Source organism: Oxyura jamaicensis, chromosome 3, assembly GCF_011077185.1.
Source record: "Oxyura jamaicensis isolate SHBP4307 breed ruddy duck chromosome 3, BPBGC_Ojam_1.0, whole genome shotgun sequence".
NCBI lineage: Eukaryota > Metazoa > Chordata > Aves > Anseriformes > Anatidae > Oxyura > Oxyura jamaicensis.
In genome coordinates this window covers 90322589-90349881 of record NC_048895.1, presented here as the reverse complement: position 1 = coordinate 90349881, position 27293 = coordinate 90322589, and the positions used below count along the sequence as shown (strand labels likewise).

Genomic DNA, 27293 nt, shown 5'->3' with positions numbered 1-27293 from the left:
TGCTCTAGTATTTATTTGCTTGACAATGCAGCCCAGCTATTGAGGCAGTCTGTGTGATTGCTTAGTCCTTGTCTCAAGTGTAGTGCATGCAAATGGAAAGGGCCCTTACAATGACACTGCTTTCACTTCATATTTTAGTTTCAGCTTTTGTGTCTTTATAACTCAGTTCTTTTGTTAGCAGTAAGCACATAACCGTCTACAAATCAGTGGCTTGTCAGGATGATGGGAGAAAGGCATATTGACACGGGTACACTACGCAAACCATATAAATTGATAGATTGTTGCTTGTAACATGGTAAGAAGCAGTGAGGAAAGAAAAAAGCTGTGAATAAGCTTTTTTTTTACACCCGACAAGAAGTGGAATGCATTTTTGATCTGCATTTAGTCCCTCCATAACACGTGTGGTTGAGCAGAAATTGGAAAAAATATGTAGCTATTCCAAACTCCCTGCTTGCAAATGCTGTAGGGCTGTACCTTCTTGTCCCTCAAATATACTTCTGTAGGTAGTCATAATTAGCCTATGGATTCTGTAAACACTATGAAATTCAATGGTTGAAATATAAGAACACAATATTTCTTCCCTCCCTACAGAATACGGCTGGTATGCCTTGAACTAGACTGTCTTCAAATCCTCAGGCTTCCACTGTCATGTTCTTCTGCTCATCTTTCCAGGATTCTAAAATTTGATAATGGATAGTTATGATATCCTCATAATTTAGACTAAATTAACTTAATCTTTTTTATTTTTATTATTTTATTTAGTATCTCTGGTTTTGATATTTATTTATTTATTTATTTGACTCTACTATTAATGGGTCAGGAAAAAAAAACAGGGGATCTTAAGCAAAGATGATTCTTTTTGTCTTGATCTAAGCCACTTGGTGTAGATAAATAGGTAGTGGGATCCCAACTTTGAATTCCTTCTTTCCTAGAGGAAAGTCACACAATCCTCAGATAATTCCTTTTTGGATGCCCTGACTTTTCATTTATAAAATAAATTTAAGAAAAATAAAAGTGACAATGAGAATAGAAATATCTGTTGGAATGTATTTCTATGGGCAGATTTCTTGGAAATGTTTGTAAGAAGCAGGCTGTTGTATTTTCAAATTAAAGTGAATAGTTTTATTGAACAAACTTCTACTGGAATCTACAATTGGTTTACACTTTCAGCACTTGTCATTGTGAAAGTGTGGTTTATGTTAAACCTGTATTAATTTTATTATTTTTTCCTTAAAATACTGGTCCTTGTCTTCTAATATTGAGGAGGTGGAAGTGTTCAGGGGAAGGTTGCTGAACCAGGATAGCATTAATTTAACAAATTCCTATGTAAATGACATCAAAGAAAAATAAACTACATAAATTTTCTTCAGAAGGTTATCAGAAGTTATATGGATTTTTAAAATTGATTTCCAAAATTACAGCTACAGAACAGAAGAAATTAATAACAGTTTTCAATAATTGACAAATCAATAGTAAATGGTAGAATTTTATGTAGCAAGATTTTCTGAAAGGAAAATCTCTAATGTTCAAATGCTCACGTGTTATGTGTTCAAATGATATCTAAATTTCTCAAGCAAGAGGGCAATCCTATCTTTGCTTATTTTAGAAACTAATGATGTAAACATCATATATTTGACCTTCTATAGAGTCCAAATAATGTGTTTTATTTAAATGGTGACTATTCATGGCAACTATGGCAACTATAATTTTTGTCCCAAATTTTTAATATCAGGGGAAGGAGTCTGCTTCATGTCTTTTAGAAGCCATCCAAAATAAGTTCTCCAGCCCTCAATCTTTTGTAGAAATCATGGGTTTTGGATCCTCATGAAAATTAATAGTAGATCCTACTATTAATTTTCAGTTAACAGATCCTACTATATCCTACCAGTGCTACAAAGATGGTGATGGTGAAGGGCCTAGAGGGGAAGACATATGAGTAGTGGCTGGGGTCACTTGGCCTGTTCAGCCTGGAAAAGAGGAGTCTGAGGGGAGACCTCATCATGGTCTACAGCTTCCTCACAAGGGGGAGTGGAGAGGAAGGTGCCAATCTATTCTCTTTAGTCACCAGTGATAGGACCCATAGGAATTGTGTCAACCTGAGGCAGGGGAGGTTTAGGCTAGACATCAGGAAGAGATTCTTCATTGAGAGTGTTGTCACACACTGGAACTAGCTCCCCAGGGAAGCAGTCACTGCATCAGGCATGCTGGAGTTTAAGAAGCATTTGGACTGTGCACTTAGTCACGTGGTCTGAAATTTTGGGTAGACCTTTGTGGTGCCAGGAGTTAGACTCAATGATCCTTATGGGTCCCTTCCAACTCGGGATATTCTATGATTCTATGATTCTGCTGAAAATTAATGTATACTGTAGTTATTCACTAGAACAGGACAGCTGTGACCTGGCCTTGCTGATCTAACTGAAAACTGCTGATACATTGCATTACAATGCATTTTATTACCTAACAATTTTTGTAATACTTATGGTGTAGTCAGTGGTGCATGGAAGAAGCAGCTGCACAGCGCTATACACAAAAGTAACCATTTCCTTGCTAATGTGACTTCAACATCTTTTGGTACCTAGAATTAAATATTTTAAAAATAGTTGTTCCTTTTTCTTCAAAGGAAAACTGGTAGCCTACACTTTCTGCCTACACTTTCTGAATCTGTACATACTTTTAAGGATATAGTATTGAATTGTCTGTGACCTACAAAACTCATTGTTATAAGAGTCTCCATTTTTTTCAGCCTCATTAAAACAATTTTGATAGAACTGCCCATTATATGCCCTCTACTGAAAGAATTAGGCTCACACATAAGTGCTTCTGTTTTTGACTATATGGAATGTCCTTCTCCCTTCATCAATAGTGTAGTGGGATCTCATGTCAAATTCAATATCTAACATTAGCTCAAAGTTGCTTTAATCATCACTGAGTGTCAGGAAACAGTCACTGCTGTATAACTGACAGATTATTTTTTCTTGTGCATGCAGCCTCTTTCTGAACACTTTTTTTTAATTTATTTATTTAGTTATTTTTCCTAATTCTGAAAAAAAAATCCAAAAATTTATCTATGAAAGAAATCTAGCTCTGTTACAGTCCTCTTGTCAGTTGGCCATAACATGCACACCTAGCAACACACACTGTGGAATCTTGTACTTCATCTGAGGAGGGAGGGAGGATAGAAAAAGCAGAATATTCAACTATCTTATGCAAATATTTTTTGTTTGCCTAGGTCCATTAAAGTGTCATCTAGATTTAGATTTTTTTTTTTTTTCTTAGAGATGAACATGCTCCATTAAATGATTTATTTTGTTTCATGAGTGAATTGCAGCAGAAAATATTTCACTATCACTATCCATCAGGTCATCTCATTAAATCTACGTTGTCTGATGTGATCTGTTTTCATTAAGCTATGTTAACTGCAATTAATTATGCAACTACACACTATTTTTCTGTTGATAAATCCTATATCAATGTATACATCATTACTTTGGTTCCCAGGATGATAGAAAACAACAGATATCCTCAACAAAGGATAATATTTGGCGCTACTACTGCTGTATTCTGAAATATGAGGTATTAGAATTGAGATATAAGAAATATGAGAATATGAAATATGAGGTCAGTTTCCTAAGAAGTAACAATACCCATATTTATCTGACAGTAGCATCATCAATAAATGCTTCCTAAGTATTACTCTCTAACATAAAGTTAGCATACATTACATCTAGGGATTTCTTCATAGGGGCAGAAGTAGTTTTTGAAACTTAGAGTAAATTAATGAACATAATAAATGTAAACAGAATATTTATTTGTGTTACAATTACTTGTAATTAATGCTAATTACTAATAGAGGATATGTGCTGATAATTGTTACAATTCTGAAAAAATATAACTACACAATTTCAATTCTAATTACCTCACTTTGAAGCTAAACTAGAGATGAATTTCAAATCCAAAATCCATGTATAAACTACATCTTAAGATTCAACACTTTGATTATTTAAAAATTCTTTCATCAGTCCCTAAGGTCTCTTAAAGTATTTCTCAGGAAAGCGGTGGAGTCACCATCACTGCAGGTATTTAAGAGATATGTGGATGTGGCTCTTAGGGACATGGTTTAGTGGTGTACTTGGTAGTGTTAAGTGATGGTTGGACTTGTTGATCTTATGAGTCTTTTCCAACTTAAATGATTCTATGATTCTGTGATTCTGTCATATACTATACCATAACACTCAGTACTGTAGGCATCGAAGTCTAAATAAAATAATTCAGCCTTTGCTGTGCCAGCTAATTTGGCTGCATTTTATAACCTAACAAAGTGTCTGCTAAGGGAGTATCATATCTTTTACTGGTCATGAAGGTATATTTTTGATGATTATCATATGACGACATTCACTGTCAGACACCTGTTTTACTTGTGTGCTTTTTTTAAAAAAAATATTTTAATTTGTATACTCCACTTTTTGCTGTTGCTTGATATAATTGGACATAAGATATAAATGTCTGAAAAGAGCTGAAATAAATGTTTTGGACCCAAATATAACATTTCTATCATGTAGATAAGTTAACTATGAGATACAGACACCAGTATACTCTTTTCTTGACTCTCCTTATTTCAGTGCAGCAGAGCTGGGCTCAGTGTTCCTGTTTGTTGTATCTGTTATCAACAATCATAGAGTCATAGAATCATAGAATGGCTTGGTTTGGAAGGGACTTTAAAGGTTATCTAGTTCTAACCCCCCTGCCATTGGCAGGGATGCCACCCACTAAATCAGTTTGCCCAGGGCCTCATCTAACCTGGTCTTGAATACCTCCAGGGATGGGGCATCCACAACATCTCTGGGCAACCTGTTACACAGGGCAACAATGTGGAGGGGCAAATTATCAGATAAAGATACTTCCTAGCCACCTATTTTATTCTTCTGTAGGTATATTGCATACTCAACAAAGCAAGAATTATGTTCTTCTGTAAGTGTATGTTTTAATACCCTGTTAGTAAAAATGTCTGATATACAATATCTTGCAAATTGCCTCAGGTTACTGTTAAAATACGTTAAGTACTATTTCTCTAGTTAATGTATATTTGTTGACAGCGCAAAAATTATTCCTAAAATGCATTTTTTTTGAAAAAAAAAAAAAAACAGTATTTGGAATTTAGCAGATACTACATACTTACTTCTTCCAGTAAAAAAGTGGTATTAAGTAATTGCTCAACTTACTATTTATTTCACTGACTTCCTTATGCTCTTAAATAACATTATTGTTATAGATCTGTTACAGATCTGATTACCTTTCTGTAGAATTGCAAGAAGCTGAATAAGTTATGGGTCAACCTAAATAGCAGCTTCTGGCAATTAAGATCAGGGACCAAGCAAAAGGACAAAATGCAACAACTAGGTGACTGTGATGCAGTCAACAGTGGTATGAATCTGATTCTTAGTGATGCTTGAAAAGTCCACAGCAGAATCTGACTTAGAACTTGCACAAAGACTTAGGTGCAAAAATACTGACTACTTTGAACAAAGGACTGGAAGTTTCTTTTCTCTTTGTTTCTATATATAGATAGGAGAAACAATCTTTGGTAACCTGTATAAAACAAATTTGAGATCAGGTAAGACTCAAGAAACCTGACCAAACACAAAGAGTCAGCTGGAAAGCACTGGGGAGAAAATATCTATGCTTCTTCAGCTTTTGTGACTATAAGAAAGTCAGTAAGAATTGTATTGAATAAATAATTTCATGCAAGGAGCATTCAGATTCACATTAAGTTGGGAGAGAAACTGTCAGGAACTTGAATGCATCAACAGGCTCTAATCAGCCTAACCAGTTTAAAATTATCTTTCTCTGCACTCTTCCTCTGTGACCTCTTTCCCCTCTCTCACAGGGTTAACTGCCTGTGTTCAAGGTCAGTTCAGACATGGCACAGAAGTGTCACCTAGGATCAGCCTGCTGTGAAAAGAGATCCCCGCTCTGAGATGTCCAGTTACACGCCTTCCATTCATTTACTCATGAGCTGTGTTAAAGCCCAGGTCTTTACACTAGAACTTTTCCTGAGTTATTTTGTCAGAAGGTCTGTATCCAACTTTGTATCTTGCTGATTCTGACCTGTTGACTTGACTACTCAACTTGACTGCAAATCTGCTTCATTGCTACGGACTTGTCTTGACATCAGTGGGCTATTGGCTGAACATTGATCTGCAGTGTTCTTGTGGCTCCTGGGGGACAATGCCCCTTGCTGGTGAGGACATTCACTGTTCCTGCCTGCCTTGCTGTAACGCTTGGTCCCAGCAATTCTTCCTTTACAGCGTAGACTACTCTTCTAGCTCCCTGTCACAAGAAGTTATAGTAATCCTAATATATTTTGCCTGAACACCTAAACGGACAAGTGGAAACCAGGACAGGGTTAAGACAAATATTATTTCTAATAAAACATAATCACACAGCTTTTGAAAAGATTATGAATCCTGAGAATTTTGAGTTCAGTCTAGGACTTGAACTGTTTCTAATACTCCCACGAGCAGTCTGAAAATCAGAAGGCTATACCAAACTTAGAGGATTCTGATTCTACTCACCTTTTCCAGGTTCTACATTCCTCTTTTCAAAGTTCCAAGGGAGAAGAGACACCAGACTGTTTGGTCTCAGACAGACTGCAGGGGAGTCTGACTGTGTAATCACTTTCCATTATTTGTAGAATGAGTGCTACTTTAGAGTAATCTTTAAGTTACTTTGGGGGAAATTATTATTTCCTCTCTATTAACAAGTTATGGCCAGAAAAATCTTGGTATATGCTGGATATGGCTCAGAATTTTCAAGAGGTATTTCAATTGTTAAACCAGCCTAAATTATGGTGTATTTTGTTGCCTTTTTTTTTTTTTTTTTTTTTTTTCAAATTGTCAGTTAGAAACAACCTCACCACACTGCAGTTTCATCATCAAACTACTGTGTTTTTATTAAATTTAAACAATGGCAACAGATGTACTCAATTCAGGCAATGCATTTTTAAAGATTGTAACATAGCTGTGATTATTATCTGTGTGGATAATAGCACTGGAACAAAATTAGTTATGTATTCTTTTAACTATAAAAATACTCTTCAGTCCTCTTACTTGATAAAAAGCAAACCATTGTCTCAGTAGAAAAGTAATAAAAAAATCCATATCACCCAAGTGAATACTCCTTGTGTTATTGATTTAAATAAACAGCAACCGTATAAATGTATGTCCCTCTTGTCTCTTAGAGTAATGAATGCATTTCAAGTTCTGTTTTTCTGAAGCTTTTATATTTTGGAACACTGAATTAGTTTAACATGTATTAAATTACTTACAGTGAATCCTCCAATTATATTAAGACACAATCCTTCATTCAGACAGTTGATGCTGAGCAGTCTGCAGTAGTCAATTACTTCCTCACAGTTCTTTCCAGTGAATCCTGGCATGCAGCTACAAATACACCAGTGTATTTTAGAGGGTTTTGATTTTAAAAGTTAATTATATTTAATTATGTTCCATAATTCTATTAAATAATGTTCTTGAAGTAACAGAACATTCTCAAACATTATTTAGAATAAGCAGAACATGTTTTCAAGCAATTAAAATCAGTTTCATGAGTTTGGATATTTTCACTTCTCCATAAAATATATACATATATATTTTTTAATTGATGAAAATATTTTCATACCAATGCATCATATAATCTTCCAGAAAAAAACACAGTCTAGAATGAGGTGATATTTAATAAAAAGCTGTAAACAAGGTTTTGGAAATCTATTAGAAAGGATGAGTCTCATCAGAGAGAAAAATGAGAAATATGATTGTAAATGGGGTTTAAAATAGTTAGCATCAATCATTGCTAAAGATCAGCAGAGACTAGTCACTAATGACACACTTAGGTATGGAGAAACAATGTAAGGAACCTGTGCAGAGGATAACACATGGCTGTTTTTGTGTTTGCTTAACTGTAATTTTGTATTTTCTTTAAAAGAGAAAATTAATATTCTGTTTTGTGACTGTTTGTGGGTTCTGTGTGATATGAATGGAGCTGTGGCTATTCATTCTATTGTAAAAGTAGCTATAGATATTTCTTCTGATTCATGCCAGCATTCATCATTATAGAATAGTCTTTTCTATTCTAGCCCTCCAGTGTTTAAAAAGAATCCCATGTGCAATAAAAAAGATGAAATTCAAATGAGTAATAAACAAGTCTTATTCAAAAGTAATAACAGAACACTGCAGAAAAATAAATATTTGAATATTTATATCTTGTTTAACATGAGCAAAAAGAAGCCAGAGTGCAAAAACTTTTTTTATTTTGAAAGATACATAATCCCTGTCTAATTCACTAGGTATGTACTTAGAGACATACTTAGTATGTTCCTCTTTTTAAAGGCTCTTTCTGGTAGAAAATATTTAAGTAACGGAGAAAGGAAATGTCCAGTTAGCTGAAAATATGTAATTGTGAAGGAGCACAAAAGTAATAGATAGGAGGTTTCTTTTGCTTTTTCTGATGGGTATTTTGTGTCATGGCTAAGCCCAGATCCTGGAAATAGTGAAGACGTTTTCAAAATGCATGGAGCCTCTCATAATTATGGAGTGTTCAACATTAATGGATATATTTTCAATATCAAGTATAGTAGAGACAATATTTTTTGATAGAAAATGTCTGAGTTACCTGTACTTTCTAAATTAGTTAAAGAATTCTAAAGAAGCTTAATCAGTGTGTACGGCTATGCCACTGAGGGATGCACAGAGGTGTCTATTATGTCCAGAGCCATAAGTCACTTATTAGCTTTTGGTAAAATGTCAAACAAGCTGGTTTTCACTACAAACCCTTATTTGTAGGCTATTTGTAGGACCATTTGGAAGGAGGACAGTGGATATATGAAAATCTTCTCTACATAGATATTTACAAAACTTCTTTCTTTAAACTAGTATAAACAACCGCAGGAGGGTCCTCTATGCTACCCACAAGTAGCAATGGACTACATAATCCTCACCTTCTTCTTAGAAATAGTTGCTGCATGCAAATCCGGTATGAAATCCTACATCAAATGCAACTGTTACCCTTTTGAATACTTGGAATCAGAATTCTTGCAAAGTCTACTCTTCCCAAATTTCCAGTTTGATTATTGTAGCTACAAGTTTTTTCATAATGCTTAGATGCTTTTATTTCAGCAAAAATATGAGGGATTTATTGAAAGATATCAGCCAGTTATATACTTAGACATAAAAGAAATATTACATACGTATATAAACAATTATATAGTATCTTTTGTTATAATTTGTTTTTAACATCACACTTCAAAACAAATCAGATTAACTCAATTACAATATTTACTTTCCTGATAGGTTTTCAGCTATGATATGAATCAGATAAGAGAGCTCCCATTATTCATGGTTCTATTTACTTGAGTAATCTATGACTGTTTCATAAAACAGATAATTTAGTAAACCAATTTTTAAAGTTGTTTCTTCTGATTTTTATATTTTCACATTTTTCATAGTTTTGTTTTTGATGTTTCTTTGCAATAGACATGACAATGTCAGAAGATATAAGGTAAATTAACAGCAAAAAAATTGGCGGTAAAGTGGCAAATATGGCACTAAGAAAACAAATTTTCTCAGAACATGCTTTCACATTTTTTGTGACTTGTAATAGTCCTAAAGAACATGAATAATAGAAGTTACAAAGTAAACAGTCACAAGGTATTGTGATGGATATTCTTGTTCACTGACGTTTAAGAAAAAATGCTACTATTAGATTCTTAGCACAAAGTTGTATATGATATGAAGACTGAGGGGATGGAATTAGGATACAAGATAGTCATACATCATAACTGAAGTGAGGAAAATGAAATCAAGTCTGTTTAGTTATGTTTAGACTGGAAAATAACTACTTTCTCAAAGAAGAAGATAGAAGCTTAGATGGTGATGGACATAAGCAGAATGCAGCCTGAGCATAAGGAGAAGCAGATAAAGTAGGCACAACCAAAACAAAATAAAAGGAACAAAAAGGTCAAGTCAGCTATTATTTATATATGTATGTAGACTAAGTGCCATTATATTTTTTAAAATGCTACGATACTATTTAAGTCGATCAGGTGTTACACTAAATGAAACACATGCAGCTTTTTTATGGAATAACTAGATATAGTCATAATCTACAGTATTTGAAAATTATTACCGAGAATGAAACAAAACTTCCACTTTGAACTTTGAATGACCAGCTTCAATCCTCCTAAATAAGGCTTCAATCCTCCTAAATAAAAATATCTAAATAAGGTATTATTTTATATTAACATATATTATCATATATATATATATAACTATATATATATATATATATATATATATTGATTTACCTGAGGCTTTCCACAGGTAAAATAAATTATAAAAAAGTGACTCACACTCCCAGAAAGCTTCAAAGTTTGTAACTTAACAAAACCAAAACTGTTAAACCACAGTTCCTATAAGTCTTCTGTCTTTAATTATTTTATTTTATTTTATTTTATTTTATTTTATTTTATTTTATTTTATTTTATTTTATTTTATCCAAGTACCTAATGCAAGACACATTTACAAAGGGAATTTTGAATCTTAAAATTAGTAAAACCTTCTGATAGTTGGACCTCTCTAGAGCTCTCCACACCTCTGCATTTCAACACTCTCAGTTTGGCAAGACTGCAGCACTCACAACCACGTTACTGTATCTGGTCTCCTTGTGAAAAGTACCTCAGAACACTTTCTCTGACCTAAATCCTTTCTTCCAAGTATAAGGGTACAAATATGCACATAATTTACATTCCCTAAGCATTTGAGATTAAGCCGTGGAAAATTGATTTTGTTTTCACAAAAATGAGAAAATAAATTTAATTTATTAATGAGAAAATAAATTTAATTTATTAACAATAAACATTTTTAAAGTTGTAACCACTAATTGGATCCTTCAGTGACTGAATGTTAAAACTAAAGCTGGGTTCTGAAACTTAAGTTCCAATGTGGCCATTTTTATCTAACTTTAAAAGTTTACAGTTTTAATATTTAGTTATGGACAACAGTCTGGGCTTTCTCTGTACCTCTCTACAGAGCACCTTGGGAACCTTAAGAAAGTGCTTCATATCACCACCTATCTTGGATACTTCACTTTGGAAAGTATGAATCACTTGCTGTAGTTGTTCTTTTCCTTCACCAAGAAAGCCTGCTGTATAGTTTAGATATTAGGGAATACCATGAGGAAAGAACATTAGTAAAAGATTTTACTTGAACAGTATGTTCAGGGCCAAACCCTTGACATTGTACAAAGATGAAGAACACAATGCTTATTACTGTATTCAGTTATGTTTTCCCTAGGATGTTACTTTCCCTTTTAAAATCATTCTTGATTTTAAAATAATAAGCTTGTAATCCTTATTGCATACCTCAAACCAGCTTTCCATAAATGTGACTAGCCAGTCTTGTCAAACATGTATTTTATATATAGCACAACTGAATGTATAGATAATACACAAATACTAAAAGTAAAATCTTGGCAACACTGCTATTAATAGGATCTTAGTGTTTGGTATTAGTAGTGAATAGGCTTGTACCCTTTTTGAGCCCAAGACTAAAACCTCTGGTATCTACCTTTAACAATATAACTTAAGTGGTTCTCTTTATAACCCATTTAAATGGGTTGTTAATTTTCCACTTCTACTTTCTATTATATTGATCTAAATAATGTATACCTCTCTTATTCTCACATATTATATCACTAAAAAGACCATTAAAACAACATACCTTTGCATAGTTATTTTTATTAACCACAGTCAATGGTACAACAAGGTTTATGTTAAAGCACTATCTCTAGCAGTGCTTTTTGAAATTATAAATTATTGAAACAGCATTATACACAGGGTTTGGAATATTTTTTTCAATATCATTATGATTATTATTATGATTATTATGAGAAAAGGCAATCTGCATCTTGGTATTAATTGTTTGTGTTATTCAGATTTTAAATGTAAGCTTTAGGCATCATTTCTTACTAACTCATGCACCAACATACTGTGTAAAAGACTAGCTACATAGTAGCAAATTATTAATATCTTATATCTGTGTTTCAAATATTGGAAAATAAATGGTAACACTGTTGTTCTGTGCTATGAATATCTATATGGGAAAACAACCGTGTGTGTGTATCTGCATGTATGTAGAATCCCTTATGTTCCCTTTCATGGGAAAGTTGTAAACATAGTTCTACATATATTTATATTTCCAAAGCCTTCATCTGAATCTCCTCTTATGTAACTTTATGTTCTATACTTCTGTTATGTGTTTGCAGTTTCTAATTTCATTTGTAATGTGTTTTCAGGCTTTTGTGTACCACAGCTATCAATTTTCTGCTTTAATGAATATCCTAAAATTTGAAAGATGTTTACTGCACTTCAGTAATTCTTAGCAGATTTTTTTAAGGCAACCAGATAAAAGCCAAGCAAATCTGAAGAGTACAAATTGTACTCCTCAGTAGTGTGAGAATATATCTATAAAGCTATTTAAAACAGAATGAAATTGTATACCTACTGCATCACTTCTGTTATTCGCAAATGGACAATTTTCAGTATGGTCTTTCTGAATAAAGAAATTTTTAATATGCTTCTTGAAGGATCCATCTAAGACCTACTAATGCATGTCTGTGAATTAGGAATGAACACAGTTGTCTTATCCTTTCAGAAACAACATAAACATCATATCCTTTCAATGGGAATGGTATCTGTAATTTAATTGTCTCATATATTGTCGGCCCATCAGGATTTATATATTTTATCTTACAGAATTTATAACTCCTTGATTGCTTTAAATATATATATTTTTTTATCACTTCAATTAATTTTCAAGATGTTATATCGTAGAGCACCAGAAAATAAGAAAAAATTGTTAAAATGTGTATATAGTTTTTTGTGCTCTCTATGACTGATGATATCCTTTCTTTCTGCAGTCAATGACATCAAGTGATCCAACAAAGTACTGACATAAATTAATTTCTAATCTTACCGGCAGTTATAGTTCTGTTGTTGAGCTACACAGGCTGCATTATTTAAGCAAGGCAATAATTCACATGGATTCAGTATTCTCTCACAGAACTTGCCAGTGAATAATGGCAGACAACTACACGCCACATCCTATAGAAGAAAAGGAAATTGGAAATAATTTTTTTTTGTACCCAAGGCAACTCAGAAATTAGTATTTACTTCCATTACTACAGAGACCCTAAACAGGACAGTGTCTCATCATGTCAGACTACAAATACATAACAAAAAGTAATCACAGCCCAAAATAGATGACAAACATAGTTTAGGACAAGTGGAATAGGACTTGCAGCACAAATTATAGCAGAGGTGAGTTTGCTAGTTTGAAATACACCAGCTCTAAATTTGTCTGACTTTGTGATTTCATAACTGAATCAAGAAGGTGCTTTGTAACTTGTTTGTTTTTTTCTAATTTCTAAATTTGTTTCAGTGTGAAAATCTCTATCAAACAGTGATAGTGCAGGAAATACATCATATACCAAAGAGTATTCAATATTTAGAGAAGGAAAGAAAATAGTTTGTATCCTTCCCCCCCCACCCCAACATGAAGCACAGATAATATGCTTCTTTATGATGCTGCAAGACGTCTGCCAGCTAGTGCAATCTGTAATTTACACAGCAAGAACAGTAAATTATTTTACAACAAAATATTTATTAGAGCTGATCCTTATTTTTCTGGACAATGTAAAGCTCTCTACGGGACTTTTCATGTCAGAAAGAAAAGGGAAAGTATATGGGGGGTTGTTCCCTCAGTCAAATTGGTAGTGTTCAAGTGTTTCTTCAGAACTGGTCCTAAAACCAAGATCTTTATTTTATCATCTATTGTGAGAGTTTTATATGTTTGAAACAAACTACTGCTAGTATGTGCTAGCTAAGAATTAAGTGGAGACATGAAATATTTAGACAGTTTGCATAATTTAGAAACCCATCATGTTTTTTTAGCAACTTAGACTTCTCTTTTTCTCTCTCTGTGAGTGAGCATATATCACTGATTTATGGTAACTGAGCTTTTGAACTCTTCTTTGACTATATTGCTTCTGTGTTATAACTGATATTTGCAATAGTCATGCTAATGAAAAAACATTGACAATGCAGTTTGATACTACCAGATGTGACTATATTATCAAATCTTGGAAGTGTGCATGAATTTTATTTTATTTTACAATAAAATAAAATAAATTAAATTAATTAAATTAAAAACAGATACCACAGGAAAAGCAACAATATGAGACTACTACTAGGTAATAAAGATGACTGTTGTATCATGTTTATATCAGAAGATTTTGTTAGAGAAAAATAAAAAAAAAAAGAAATGAAACAATATTGTTGGTTTTGTAAGTATCCCCTAAACAACTGAAAATGTGGAATTCAAACATTTTAACCACAGAAATATAGTGAACGTAATACACACAGATAATGCTAAGTTAGAATTAAATTGTTAACACTGTGCTCAAATATAGATATTTGAAGTTTATACTTACATTCAGTAAATCAATACATGTACCTCTGTTTTTACATGGATTTGAAGAACACTCATTGATATCAGTTTCACAACTGTGACCAAGAAAGCCTGCTGGACAATCACAAACATATCCAGACTGATTATATTGGCATAGACCCCCATTTAGGCATGGCAGAGATGCACAAGGATCACTAGGTTCCTCACAGAAAGGACCTAAAAGAAATGAACATAGTAAATTAGGGTGTGTTTGAGAGAAGGATACTTCTTGGTATGCTGCCCATTAATATTTGAATTATAGAATGGCTTGGGTCGGAAGGGACATCAAAGATCATCTAACTCCAACACCCCTGCCATAGCAGGGACACCACCCACTAGATTGGGTTGCTCAGGGCCTCCTCCAGAGTGGTCTTGAACACCTCCAGGGATGGGTCATCCACAGCCTCTCTGGGCAACCTGTTCCAGTGTTTCACCACCCTCTGAGTGAATAATTTCCTCCTAACCTCTAATCTAAATCTCTTTTAGTTTAAAACCATTCTTCCTTGTCCTGTCATTATCTGATTGAGAAAAGAGTTGCTCTCCATCTTTTTTATAAGCCCCCTTTAAGTACTAAAAAACCACAACGAGGTCTCCCTGGAGCATTTTCTTCTGCAGGCTGAACAGTCTCAGCACTCTCAGCCTTTCTTCACAGGAGAGGTGCTCCAACTCCTTCATCATTTTTGTGGCCCTCCTCTGGACCTTCTCGAACAGGTCAACATCCCTCTTGTTCTGGGGGCCCCGGGCCTGGACGCAGTTCTCCAAATGAGGCTTCACAACGTCTAAGTAGAGGGGTACAATCACCTCCCTCAACCTGCTGACCACTTCTCAGTTGATGCAGCCCAGGGAGAAGTTGGCCTTCTGGGCTGCAAGTGTTCACTGCTGGCTCATGTTGAGCTTTTCATCCACAGAAACCCTGAAGTCCTTCTCTGCAGTACTGCTCTCTGTGAGTTCTTCTCCCAGTCTGTATTCATGCCTGGGATTGCCCCGACCCAGGTGCAGTACCATAGGTTCATGTGGGCCCAGTTCTCATGTGGGCCCAGTTCTAAAGCTTGTCCAGGTCCCTTTGGATGGTATTCCTTCCTACTATTTTATCAACTGCACCACTCAGCTTGGTGTCATCTGCATATTTGTTGAGGGTGCACTTGATCCCACTGTATATGTCATTGATAAAGATATTAAACATTACTGGTCCCAGGACAGTTACTATCTTGTGTTTGCCTATTATCTCATTAGCTCAAATTAATCAATTAATTAATTAAATTATTTTTAGGAGGCATTTAGATACTTTTTATTTATTGTGTTTTTCTTAAATTGTCTACATTGTGAAGCTCTAGTTACTGACTGAGACACCTGTAAAATATCACCACTTAAAAAAAAAAAAAAAGGAAAGAAATTAGAATACCACTGTATGTTTTGTTTGTTTGGTGAATACACATGGTATAAATATGTGTGAGTGAGTAAGCTCATCTGTATTAAAGGGAGGAAGAGATAGGGAACTGTGGTCCCAGGAGACAGGGAACAGTCACTTAATATCTGCCTCACAAAGGAAGCCGAATCCAGTGGGCTTCCAGATGAAGGAGGTTGTTCCCATTACTTTGGGTCCAGAGAGGCTGAGTGTATTCTCAGTAGTTGTTCACACACACAAATACACATACACAATACACTCACGGTGCCCACATAGATTGGTATAGAAAGTAGTATCCTTCCCCACCACATAAGCACAAGGAATACTCATGTGAGCATGTAAAATACAGATGACTTTAACATTCATTCTCCTCATCTCTAGCTGGCCAGGATTGAAGCTCACCAATGAACATGTACACTTCCTCACTTTCTAAACACACAAATAGACCCAGATTCATGAAGCTCTCAAACATCAGCATGAGTTCTAAGTCTGGCTGATATCTATACATAGATCCTGAGCCTCTTACCAGCTTGCTAGTTCAGACTTGTAGTCTTTCCAGATATGGGTGTGTCCTGGTTTCAGTTAGGACAGAGTTAATTTTCCTCCTAGTAGCTGGTAGGGTGCTATGTTTTGGATTAGGATAAGAAGAGTGCTGATAACATGCAGATGTTTTAATTGTTGCAGAGCAGTGCTTACACCAAGCCAAGGACGTTTCAGCTTCTCGCTCTGTCCTGTCAGTGAGCAGGCTGGGGGTGCAGCAAAAGCTGGGAGGGGACAGACCCAGGACAGCTGACCCAAACTGGCCAAAGGGATATTCCATACCATCTGATGTCATGCTAAACAACATATAAGAGTGGCTAGCCGGGGTGGGGAGACCATCTGCTCAGGGATAGGCTGGGCATCAGTCAGCGGGTGGTGAGCAATTTCATTGTGCATCACTTGTTTCGTACACACTATTATCATCATCATCATCATCATCATCATCATCATTTTCCTGTCTTAATAAACTGTCTTAATCTCAACTCCCAGGCTTCACTTTCCCATTTCTCTCCTCCATCCCAGAGAGGGAGGGGGGACGATGAGCGCATGGCTGTGTGGTGTTTAGCTGCCAGCTGGGTTAAATCACAACAGACTCTAGTCACTGGCCAGTCCAGTCTAAAAGCCCAGTAGAAAGAGTGGTCACACAGAAAGAGAAGGCAGTAAAGAATTCTGCAACGACTACACTGATCAGATGCAGGGCTCAGTCAGATAAATATAATAAGCAACAGCCTGATTACATTCCACCAGTCCTTTTGTCACCTCTTTCCTGCATTTTCCCATATTTTTACTTCCATCCACCCTAATCCCTACCTTTCTCTACCTTTGTTTCCACCTAGATTAACAACCCTACCTAAATGCTTGTCCCCATTGACCCCAGTTTTGTCACATTCATACACAAATTCAGTATTTTTGATATGGTGACCTAGAAAATCTTAGCTTTATATAAGATTACTGATATGGTTTCCTAACTCTGTTGGCCTTGCAAGAAAATAATCCCCCTGGAAATTCTCAATCTCCCATTCCCTTTCCCTTCTTTCCCCACCCAATCTGTGAATTCTCCCCTGAACACCTTTGAAATCCAGTCATCACTCATGGCATTATCTATAACTTGTCTAGTGCTCATTCAGCAGTGTTATGCTCAGCAATTTCTCATGTTATGTCTGGTAGTTTCCATGTTCTGTTCAATTATTGTAAATCCAGTCAGGGGCCAACAAATCTGTCCACATACCTCAACAGTTATGAGCTGCCTAGATATTTTGGACAATTAACTTTTTTTAATGGTATAACATAAAAGATGTAGAAGAGTTATAGCAGAACGAATTTACTTCCATTTATTTATGGAAAATTATATAGCTTATATGCTTTTTGCATATCCTGTACTTTGATATTCTGCTATGAAGGAACTCTGATTTAAAATGCCTTCTCAATATACATCAGAAGTTTTTTCAATTATTTGCTGTAGCAATAACATTAAATTCATAACAAATCTATTCTCAGGTAGTGGCATGTATCGATTCCATATTTTGTCAGTCACTTGAATCAACAGAATTAAAAATAGACATTCAGAAAACAGTAAATTATACTTAAAAAAATTTTTGTTGTTTGATTGTTTGTTTTTGAAATGCTTTTAACAGAATTGTAAATGCTTTTAACAGAATGCTTTTAACTTGGAATTGTAAAGAATAAGAAAAAATAGCTAATTTGTTCTAAACTAATTTGTCGATAAACATGTGGGTCACTAAATAATTTTCTTGCTAATACATACTAGCTCTATGGAGCTATTGTAAGTACTTGGAACATTTACCAAGAGATGCAAATTCCACAATCAATCTCTATTATATACAAAAACAGCTGATGTAACAAACACCTTACAAGAAAATACCATTAGCAGAAAAAGGGTCAAACCACATTTTAATTTTTATCACTCAATCCATTCATTGGAAATAGTTGTTTCAGAAAGGTAAGATGAATTGGACTTATTTTTTTAGGACATATTATTCATTTTTCTTTAGAATCAGAGGACATTCAAAGTACCCTTTCTGAATTTGTTGCTATTCCTCATCACCATAGTAACAAAATTATAGTAAAACTATATAGCAACTTGCAGATGTTAGGGCTTAGTAATAGGAATAAACAAGAATGTCATTCTTGTTGTAAGGGACCTTAAATATCATCTAGTTCCAGCCCCACTGCCATGGGCAAGGACAACCTCCACTAGACTGCTCAAAGAATGAGGCTATTGACTGGTATTCATGCATATATGAGAACATTTGCAACATGAAGTGAGGGGAATTGGTCTATTATTTCTTATTATTCAATTTAAAAATTAGCTCTCTGTTTATAGTTCGGTAAAATAGAGCAGCGCTCACATATGAGCTTTTTCATGGAAGCTGAGATTACATATCAACGCTTACCTTGTTTATTTTTTCCTTTGATCTGGGAAAATCTGGGTACTCCTGTCTCACACACATTGTACAACCAGAGAAGACAGATCATCAAAACAATGATTCCAACTGCTCTACAAATGCCAGAAGACATATTTCTACAAACCAAATGGATTACTGAGTTGTTTCTTCTATTGTTTCTACCCCTGAATCCTTCTGATGCTCATCATTTTTCCTGCCACCAATGTAAAAATATTCTCAGCCTTTGTTAAAATTGCCACTGGATTGTATTATTAGAACAGTGAAAGGCTAAATGAACAAAATAATACAGTACAATGAAGGCCAATTGGGAAAAAGAGATCAAATAAGTGTCTTTTTGGTAATGCTGTGCTCATTCGTAGCAAAGCAAGGAAAAGGGTATTGTTCTGCTAAAAAGAACACAGTGATATACATATATATAGGGAAGAGTAAAGGTAGCTAGAAGAGGAATAGAGAAAAGCCTGATAGAAGATAAGGAAATATTGTTAATAACAGCATGGGAGGGAAGAATGCAGGGTTCAAGGACAGGAAAAAAAAAAAATAATAATAAAAAGTGTTTAATTTCTTTTCTCCTTGGCCTCAACATGCAAAAGGGCAATATATACATTTATATATATATTGTATATATATTTTTATATATACTGGCTACTCTGGAAAAAGAGTGCATTTAGTGTGAACTGGGAGCCAATTACCTAACCAGGTCAAAGGGGATCAATTTAAAAGGAGACACTGAGGCAGTAACTGTACTCATGATACAAAGTACAACTTCCATAGGTCTTTCTAGGGTGAATTCAATAAATTCTTTACCAACTATCTAACATCTTTTAGGTAGAATTCAGTGCTGAACAGGAATGGTTCTTTAATCATTAAAGTTACCTATGTCTTTGGCATTCCTCTACTTTATTATTTATTGTGTTCTGAATCTTCCGTGAAAAGCAAGAGCAATGCTCTTTCACCTGAACATCCATGCCTGATGAGTTTGACAAATCAAGTCAATAAAAGGTATTCTGGAGAACCAGTGTGTTGAGCTTTTTATTTTATCATTCCAAAACCTGATGTCACATTCAATATATTTTCTAAAGAAGATTGAAAGGTTTGATTGAAAGGTGATTACAACCCTCAGAGGGAGAAAATGTCAAACACTAAAGGGCTCTAATTTAGTGGAGAAAAGTATAACATAAGCAAATGAATGAAGAGAGAATTTGAATCAAATAAATTTAGAAATGCCTCACATACTTACAAGTGAGGTAAAAGACTACCATGAAAAAAATGGATTCTACAGTTGCTGATGTTTTCATGTCAAGGCTAGATGGCTTTTGAAAGGCAGTACTTTAACCATATGCAAGATAGAAGACTCAATATATAGGTAATCAGTATAAAGACTTCTGGCCAGAACAGATGAACTGTTCTTCTAAACATACAAATCTATTCATCTACTTTGAGTCAAACTGTATACAAAACCTCTTATAGGTTGTGTAAATTTAGGACTTCATACCAAATTCCCATTTAAAAGTTCACATTTTTGTCATCATCAGTACTTCTTTTTTAGGTATGTTTAAATAAATACCTGTAGTGGGTTTATGTGGCAAGGTTTTGGTAGCAGGGGGCTATAGGGGTGGCTTCTGTGAGAAGGATCTAGAAGCTGCCCCATGTTTGGTAAGGGCCCCACTGCTGACCAGAGCTGAGCCAATAAGTGATGTCGTTTGCGCCTCTGTGAGAGCATATTTAAGACAGGGGAAAAAAATGCTGTGCCACACAGCAGCTGGGAGAGTGAGAGGAGTGAGGAACAGCCTTGCAGGTGCCAAGGTCAGCGAAGAAGGAGGGGGAGAGGTGTTCCAGGCGCCGGAGCAGAAGTCCCCTGGGGCCTGTGGTGAGGACTGTGGTGAAGCAGGCTGTCCCCCTGCAGCCCGTGGAGTACCACGGTGGAACAGGGCTCCACGCTGCAGCCCGTGGAGGAGACCACGGTGGAACAGGTGGACCTGCACTGACGGGAAGACCCCTGCCGGAGCCGATTCTGGGCCGGACCTGCAGCCCGTGGAGAGGAGACCATGCAGGAGCAGGTGACCTGGCAGGAGCTGCTGCCCGTGGGGGACCCAGGTTGGAGCAGTTCGCTCTCGAGGGATGGACCCTGTGGTACGGACCCATATCTGGAGCAGTTCTTGAAGAGCTGCTGCCTGTGGGAAGCCCACGCCGGATCAGTTTAACAAGAACTGCATCCCCGTGGAGGGATCCCACAGCACAGAGGATGAGATTGACTGAGAAGGAGCGGCAGAGAAGAATTGCTATAGACTGACCATAACCCCTGTTCCCGGGTTCTCCTGCGCCACTTGGGGGAGGAGGTGGAAGAGGGTGGATGGGGGGGAAGGTGCTTTTGGTTTATTTCCTTTGTTTTTCACTTCTCTAGCTCATTAGTAATAGGCAATAAATCTTACTATCTCCCTATGCTGAGTCTGTTTTGCCCATCACAATAATTACTGCGCGATCTCCTTGTCCTTATCTCAACCCTTGAGCCCCTTTCATCGTATTTTCTCCCTGTTCCTCTTTGAGGAGGGGGAGTGAGAGAGTGGTTGTGGTGGAGCTCGGTCACCCACACAAGTAAAGCCATCACAATACCTAACTTCATAGCCATGCTAAGATCTAGAATGCTGTTGTTAGCTGACCTCTGAATGCTGTTCTTAGCAAGCTAAAGAGGAAGCAGGATAAAAATAGATATGTACAATCTGAAGTCGAATGTAAATCCTTGAATAAGGATAATACTTGTTAAGCAATGAAAAATGTAGCTGGGAACGACATATCAGTCCAACTTGCAGAATATCTACAAATTTTGGAGGCTAGAGGCTTAAATTAAAAATGGGCAAGGCAAATTCTTTTAACTGCATAGATTTGATGCATAACCTTCTGTTTTACTTTTATATCAGTAACAATGGCATAATTTTCAACATTTGTATTTTTGTTGTCAACAACTTCAGCAGATCATGGAAGTTATTAGTTAGGCCCAAAAAGAGACAATTACTGAAAATACTGAAGACACTTTAGTGTTCACTGGTGAATGATTAGCTACTTGTACCTATGATATATTGTTCAAATTTTCAGAAAAATAAATGCCCTTAACAGAGACCATATTCTATTGGGAGATGGCTAATTCAAGAAGCTTCAATATGAAAATAAAATAAATTATTAGCTTGATTGAAAATCTTTAATCAGATTTCCCTCTGATTAAAGAGGAAAATTCAAGAATCTAAAGACATCATCAATAGGCTGGGTTCACCATAGTCTTTCAATACAGTGAATTCTTGTTTGTTTTACTTCAATAAAATAAAAATTGTGGAAGATTAATAAGCAGGAATGAATTAGTAAATAGGAGTATCATATAGCCCTATATGAAAGCGAACAAACTTTTATTTAAGGAACTGAATCTTATTTCCAGAATTTCCTATTACTTTTACTTGTGAAATGAATAATACCATCCAGTATCTTTGTCTAAAAATACCTAACAACAGCAATAAAATCTTTCAGTGTTTCATTTAACTGTATCCCTGCTAGTCTTCCATAGTTTTACTACTAAATTTGAATGATAATCCATTGAAATTCAAAGGACATTCCTGGCACCTTTGATAAGGATCAATTGGTCAAAATAACACATAGTGCCATTTGCATGAATATCTGGCATTATGGGTTAACATTAAATATATATATATATAATAGAAGTCTCTCTGGGCTTTGTGCTTATATAACCATTTATCTTCTTAGGAAGAGAAATATTTCCCAAGAAGCAAAATATGTGAAAAATTATGCTAGCCTTCTATGCTTTAAAGTGATTTCAGTACTTTTATTTTTTAATTCCCCTAATGAAAAATTAGTATTTTCTAAAGCGTTTATGCATAAGGCGGAGTAGACTATTTCAAGAAACAGCATGTGTTACATCCATATATATTCACTTTACTTAGAATGAAGCAATAATATTTCAGGGTTAGCATAAGAAAATGAACTATTTAATGGGAGAGTGACTTATTTTCAGTGTAATTGAAACAAGTGGTTGCTAGGAGTTACAATCAAGGACCAAGATACACCGTAGGCAGTAAACAGCAGATAGTCTGGGAACAGAGAGAAGTATGATAATTCAAATGTTATTATTATTATATGTTCAGTTTGACAACTGAAATTATAGAAACCCACTTCTTATGTCACGTCCTTCTTAAGTTGTGTCATTACTAATTCTCAGCACTCTTTTTCACTTTAAAACTAAATCTAAGATAAGGCTTTATTAATCTGAGGACCATTGGATTTCAGTTGATTAAGTGAAAGTATTTCTGTAATTAAATTAATTCCTATTTGCATAGCTCAGTTAGCAATTCATTGTAATTAGTCTAATGCAGTTCAATTCTTGCTTTTACTTTCCTGAGTTTTATCAGCTGCCCTTGTTTTTAAATGCAAAACTGAAATAAATTTTTAACAATTCTCTTCGGAGAAATATTTATATATATATATTTTTTCTATTTAAAAGCAGGACCAAATCACAAGCTATTGTCTCTCATATATCTAGACCCTGAAATGCACCAATATTTCTGTTGGTACAATACATATTAATCTTTGAAATAAGAATACAGTGTTGACAACTTCACTTACATTTCTAATCAAAAACAATTAATGACATTTTTGTACTGTGTGTGAAATTTCAAGAAAGTTTGAAAGAAAATGAAATCTACTAAGGCACTGCAAATCTAGGTCTCAGAAGAGACTGAGTGCAAAACTCCATGAAAGATTATAAAGGCTACAATCTTAATTTTAGACCAAATAGGCAGTATCAAAGCTCACTGATTTGTTTTATACAAAGCTCCAATCAGCAGACTTGAAAATAGACATTTTTGAAGCAAATGAATGAAAAGAACATTAGCTTCCATCAGAGGAAAGCCTATTAGAGACAAAATTATGGCAATACTGGAAAGACTCATCAAGAGTCCTTGTAAACTTTTTGTTTTACTTCTTATCTTGACTAAACCTCAGAAATTCTAAAACAGCTGAAGCAAATAGAGTTGGACTGATTTTGAGCTGATGACACCTTGGTCACTATGAAGGCAGTATGCATTTGCTGTCACTGCTAGTGGAAGGCAGTTGTTCCCTAGGGTGAGAAAAGGGCATCACCCTAATTCTAACAGATATACTATTTCCAGTCTAAAATCATTTCCTAATGCCTCAGTTTTTTTTTGCAGAAAGGAGTGTTCAAATCACTGCTAGGTGCAGCAAGAAGTAGCCTTAATATTCAAATTAAGAGCTTTGACTTTTACCAAGGATATCAATGCTACCCACCCACATAAAGTCTGGATATAAAAGCGCCTTTCTTGTAGTAGGCTGACAGGGTTTACAATGCAGCAGAAGAAAATCTAGCAGTGTATCCATTAATAGGGAAGCCATTAATACTCTGCAAATTTTACTGCAGTAAAATGATGTAATTACTTATGCATCTTTGGGGAAGGTGATTTTAAAAGTCTGGTGATTAATCTCTCCCTTCTGTAAGGCAACCATTTCCCCACATAACATTAATTCAATTGCCCATCTACCTCTCAGGTGACAAGGCCTTTCTTATACAAAAATGCAAGATGTGCTGCTAATGACTCACATATAATTCTTCTAAATATTCCACCTCTTTGAGATGACATCGTCTATTCTGTAATTTGTGGACTAGCATTGTATTCAGTATGTTCTATACAGGTACGAATGCGAAAGAGACTTTTTTATTTAAATTGTGCAAAGGCACTAATGCTTGTCTGGGTGAAACCTGGGGATGCAGCTAGATCAGGGAAGGGATAAGAGAGAATCCAAGAGGTGTAAGATCACAGAATCATAGAATGGCTTGGGTTGGAAGAGACCTTAAAGATCATCTAAGCCAAGCCCCCTGCTATAGGCAGGGACACCACCCACTAGATTGGGTTGCCCAGGACCTCATCTAACCTGATCTTAAACACTGCCAGGGATGAGACATCCACAACCTCTCTGGGCAACCTGTTCCAGTGTTTCACCACCCTCTGAGTGAATATTTTCCTCCTAACCTCTAATCTAAATCTCCCCTCTTTTAGTTTAAAACCATTCCTCCTTGTCCTGTCATTATCTGATTGAGCAGAGTCACTCTTCAGCTTTTTTATAAGCAAAGTACTTTAAGTACTGAAAAACCACAACGAGGTCTCCCTGGAGCATTTTCTTCTGTAGACTGAACATCCCCAGCTCTCTCAGCCTTTCTTCGCAGGAGAGGTGCTCCAATGCCTTCATCATCTTTGTGGCCCTCTAACAGGTCATATCCCTCTTGTTCTGGGAGCCCCAGACTTGGATGCAGTACTCCAAGATGACCCTCACAGGGGCAGAGTAGAGGGGTACAATCGCATCCCTTGACCTGCTAGCCACTCCTCACTTGATGCAGCCTAGCACACAGTTGGCTTTCTGGGCTGCAAGTGCAAGTGCTGGCTCATGTCAAGCTTTTTGTCCACCAGAACCCTAAGTTCTCTGCAGGGTTGCTCTCTGTGAGTTCTTCTCTCAATCCGTGCTCATGTCCAGGATTGCCCTGACCCAGTTGCAGCAACTTGCACTTGGACTTGTTGAATCTCATCAGGTTCATGTAGGCCCAATTCTTAAGCTTGTCCAGCTTTGGATGGCATTCCTTCCTTCTATTGTATCAACCGCACCACTCAGCTTCTTGTCATCTGCAATCTAATGTTTTGCTTTGCCAGGATAGGCTTATTCATGAACAGATTAAATCAAATTGTGATTTGATAGGTAGGTCCAGTGTTGGACCTACCCATGCTCACAGACCATCTTCATATGTTCATATTATCTCCTCCTATTGAGCAAATACCAATTTATTTTATTTTATTTTTATTTGGGGGGGGGGACCTTCCCTCCCTTTTAGAAGGGAAAGAACTCAGGACAGAACTGGTAGGCAGAAAGTGCTTTTTTAGAGATATTTGAGAGGACGTTTCCTCAGGAACAGGCAGAAACCACTTCAGATATGAGAAGGTGTTCTGAGCAAAGCAGTAAAAATAAATTGAATAGAACAAAAAAAATCACAGATTAAATAAAAATGTTAAATGACCAAAAGGGCATCTATCTTTAGATGTTTATTTCACTAATACAGGGGTGTATATTTCCTGATCTTCAAGAGCTGTTGCAGAAAATAAAAGCATTATTTATTAGTAAATAATAGGTGAAAAACCTTAAAGAAAAGAATCACATTTTGAACAAATATGATCCAACCTTTTCTACTTTATTGTTTTTGTGTTTTTGGCCACCTAGAAATGAAGAGCAACATCCCACCTGAAGAGCTTAATAATATAGGAAAGGGAACATGCCTCAAGGAACAGTGTAAGTCTATTAAATTTGCAACAGGCAAGGTGTTACTTAAAACTTATATGGATGTCTATTAAAACCCCATCCAAAATTGAAAGGTCCTGAAACTTTCTGTTATTTGTGAGGAAATATAGCTGTATTTTCTTCTCTTCTGTTTATTGGAGTAACGAGTAGTAGCTTCAGTACTTCATAGTGGCAATGATTAACTGCCTATTGAAATCCAATCCCTTTTTTGCTTATTTTAATTTAATTTAATTTTTAAGTGATGGAGACTTTGGGGCTTCTGCTTCTCCTTAGGATATAAGTTGTTCAGCTGTTTTTTCAACTTCCCTCTTTTCCAAAGGCTAAACAATGAGCTTAAAAATAAATTTCACACAAAAGAAAATACTGAAATATTTTTATCTATGTCCCATAGGTATGTTTATTACTTATGCTATTTCTCTTGAATCTTTTAACAGATTTTTTTTCACTGAAATTTTGAATAAATGCTGTTTTATTTTTTATTTTTTATTTTTCTGAAACACAAATAATTCAATTACTATGCGTAATGTGGGTAAAATATTGTTAATATAATTTTCCAAATTCTAATATAATTTTCTGTGAAATATATATCAAAGAAAGTTATTTGTCTTTATATATGTATATTAAGATGATATTACTATTAAAAATAAAATCCCTTTTCTATATTTCTTCTACTCAGATTTGCTGACTTGCCAGCCAATGTTGGATGAGAAGACAGTTGATCATTATATTAACTGAAGAGACTCAGTCTAGTTCAACAAAATAAGTAGAATAGCAGTTTAAAACATTAGCCAAGCTTGTACATATTTTGGTAATATTGTGACAACAGTAAGTTTAAGATTCAAGTTATTTAAAGATTTTTGTTTCTAAAAAGACCACGTCAATATTCATCTCCAAGAAGTACACAGAGTGAGAAATATACTGAAAAAGGAAGGGAGGAAGGGAGGAAGGGAGGAAGGGAGGAAGCGAGGGAGGGAGGGAGGGAGGGAGGGAGGGAGGGAGGGAGGGAGG

The 27293-nt window shown here is 35.6% G+C and overlaps 1 protein-coding gene across 1 annotated transcript in view; it reads right to left on the bottom strand.

The window, feature by feature from the left end:
• EYS (eyes shut homolog) overlaps positions 1 to 27293 on the bottom strand; it is an 883205-nt gene that overhangs the window by 725676 nt on the left and 130236 nt on the right. Inside the window, exons 4-6 of the mRNA XM_035323172.1 lie at positions 14542 to 14735; positions 13026 to 13153; positions 7325 to 7439 (exon numbers count right to left, since the gene is read on the bottom strand). Of these exons, the coding sequence (XP_035179063.1) occupies positions 7325 to 7439; positions 13026 to 13153; positions 14542 to 14735 (437 nt within the window). The remainder of the gene's footprint in view (positions 1 to 7324; positions 7440 to 13025; positions 13154 to 14541; positions 14736 to 27293) is intronic.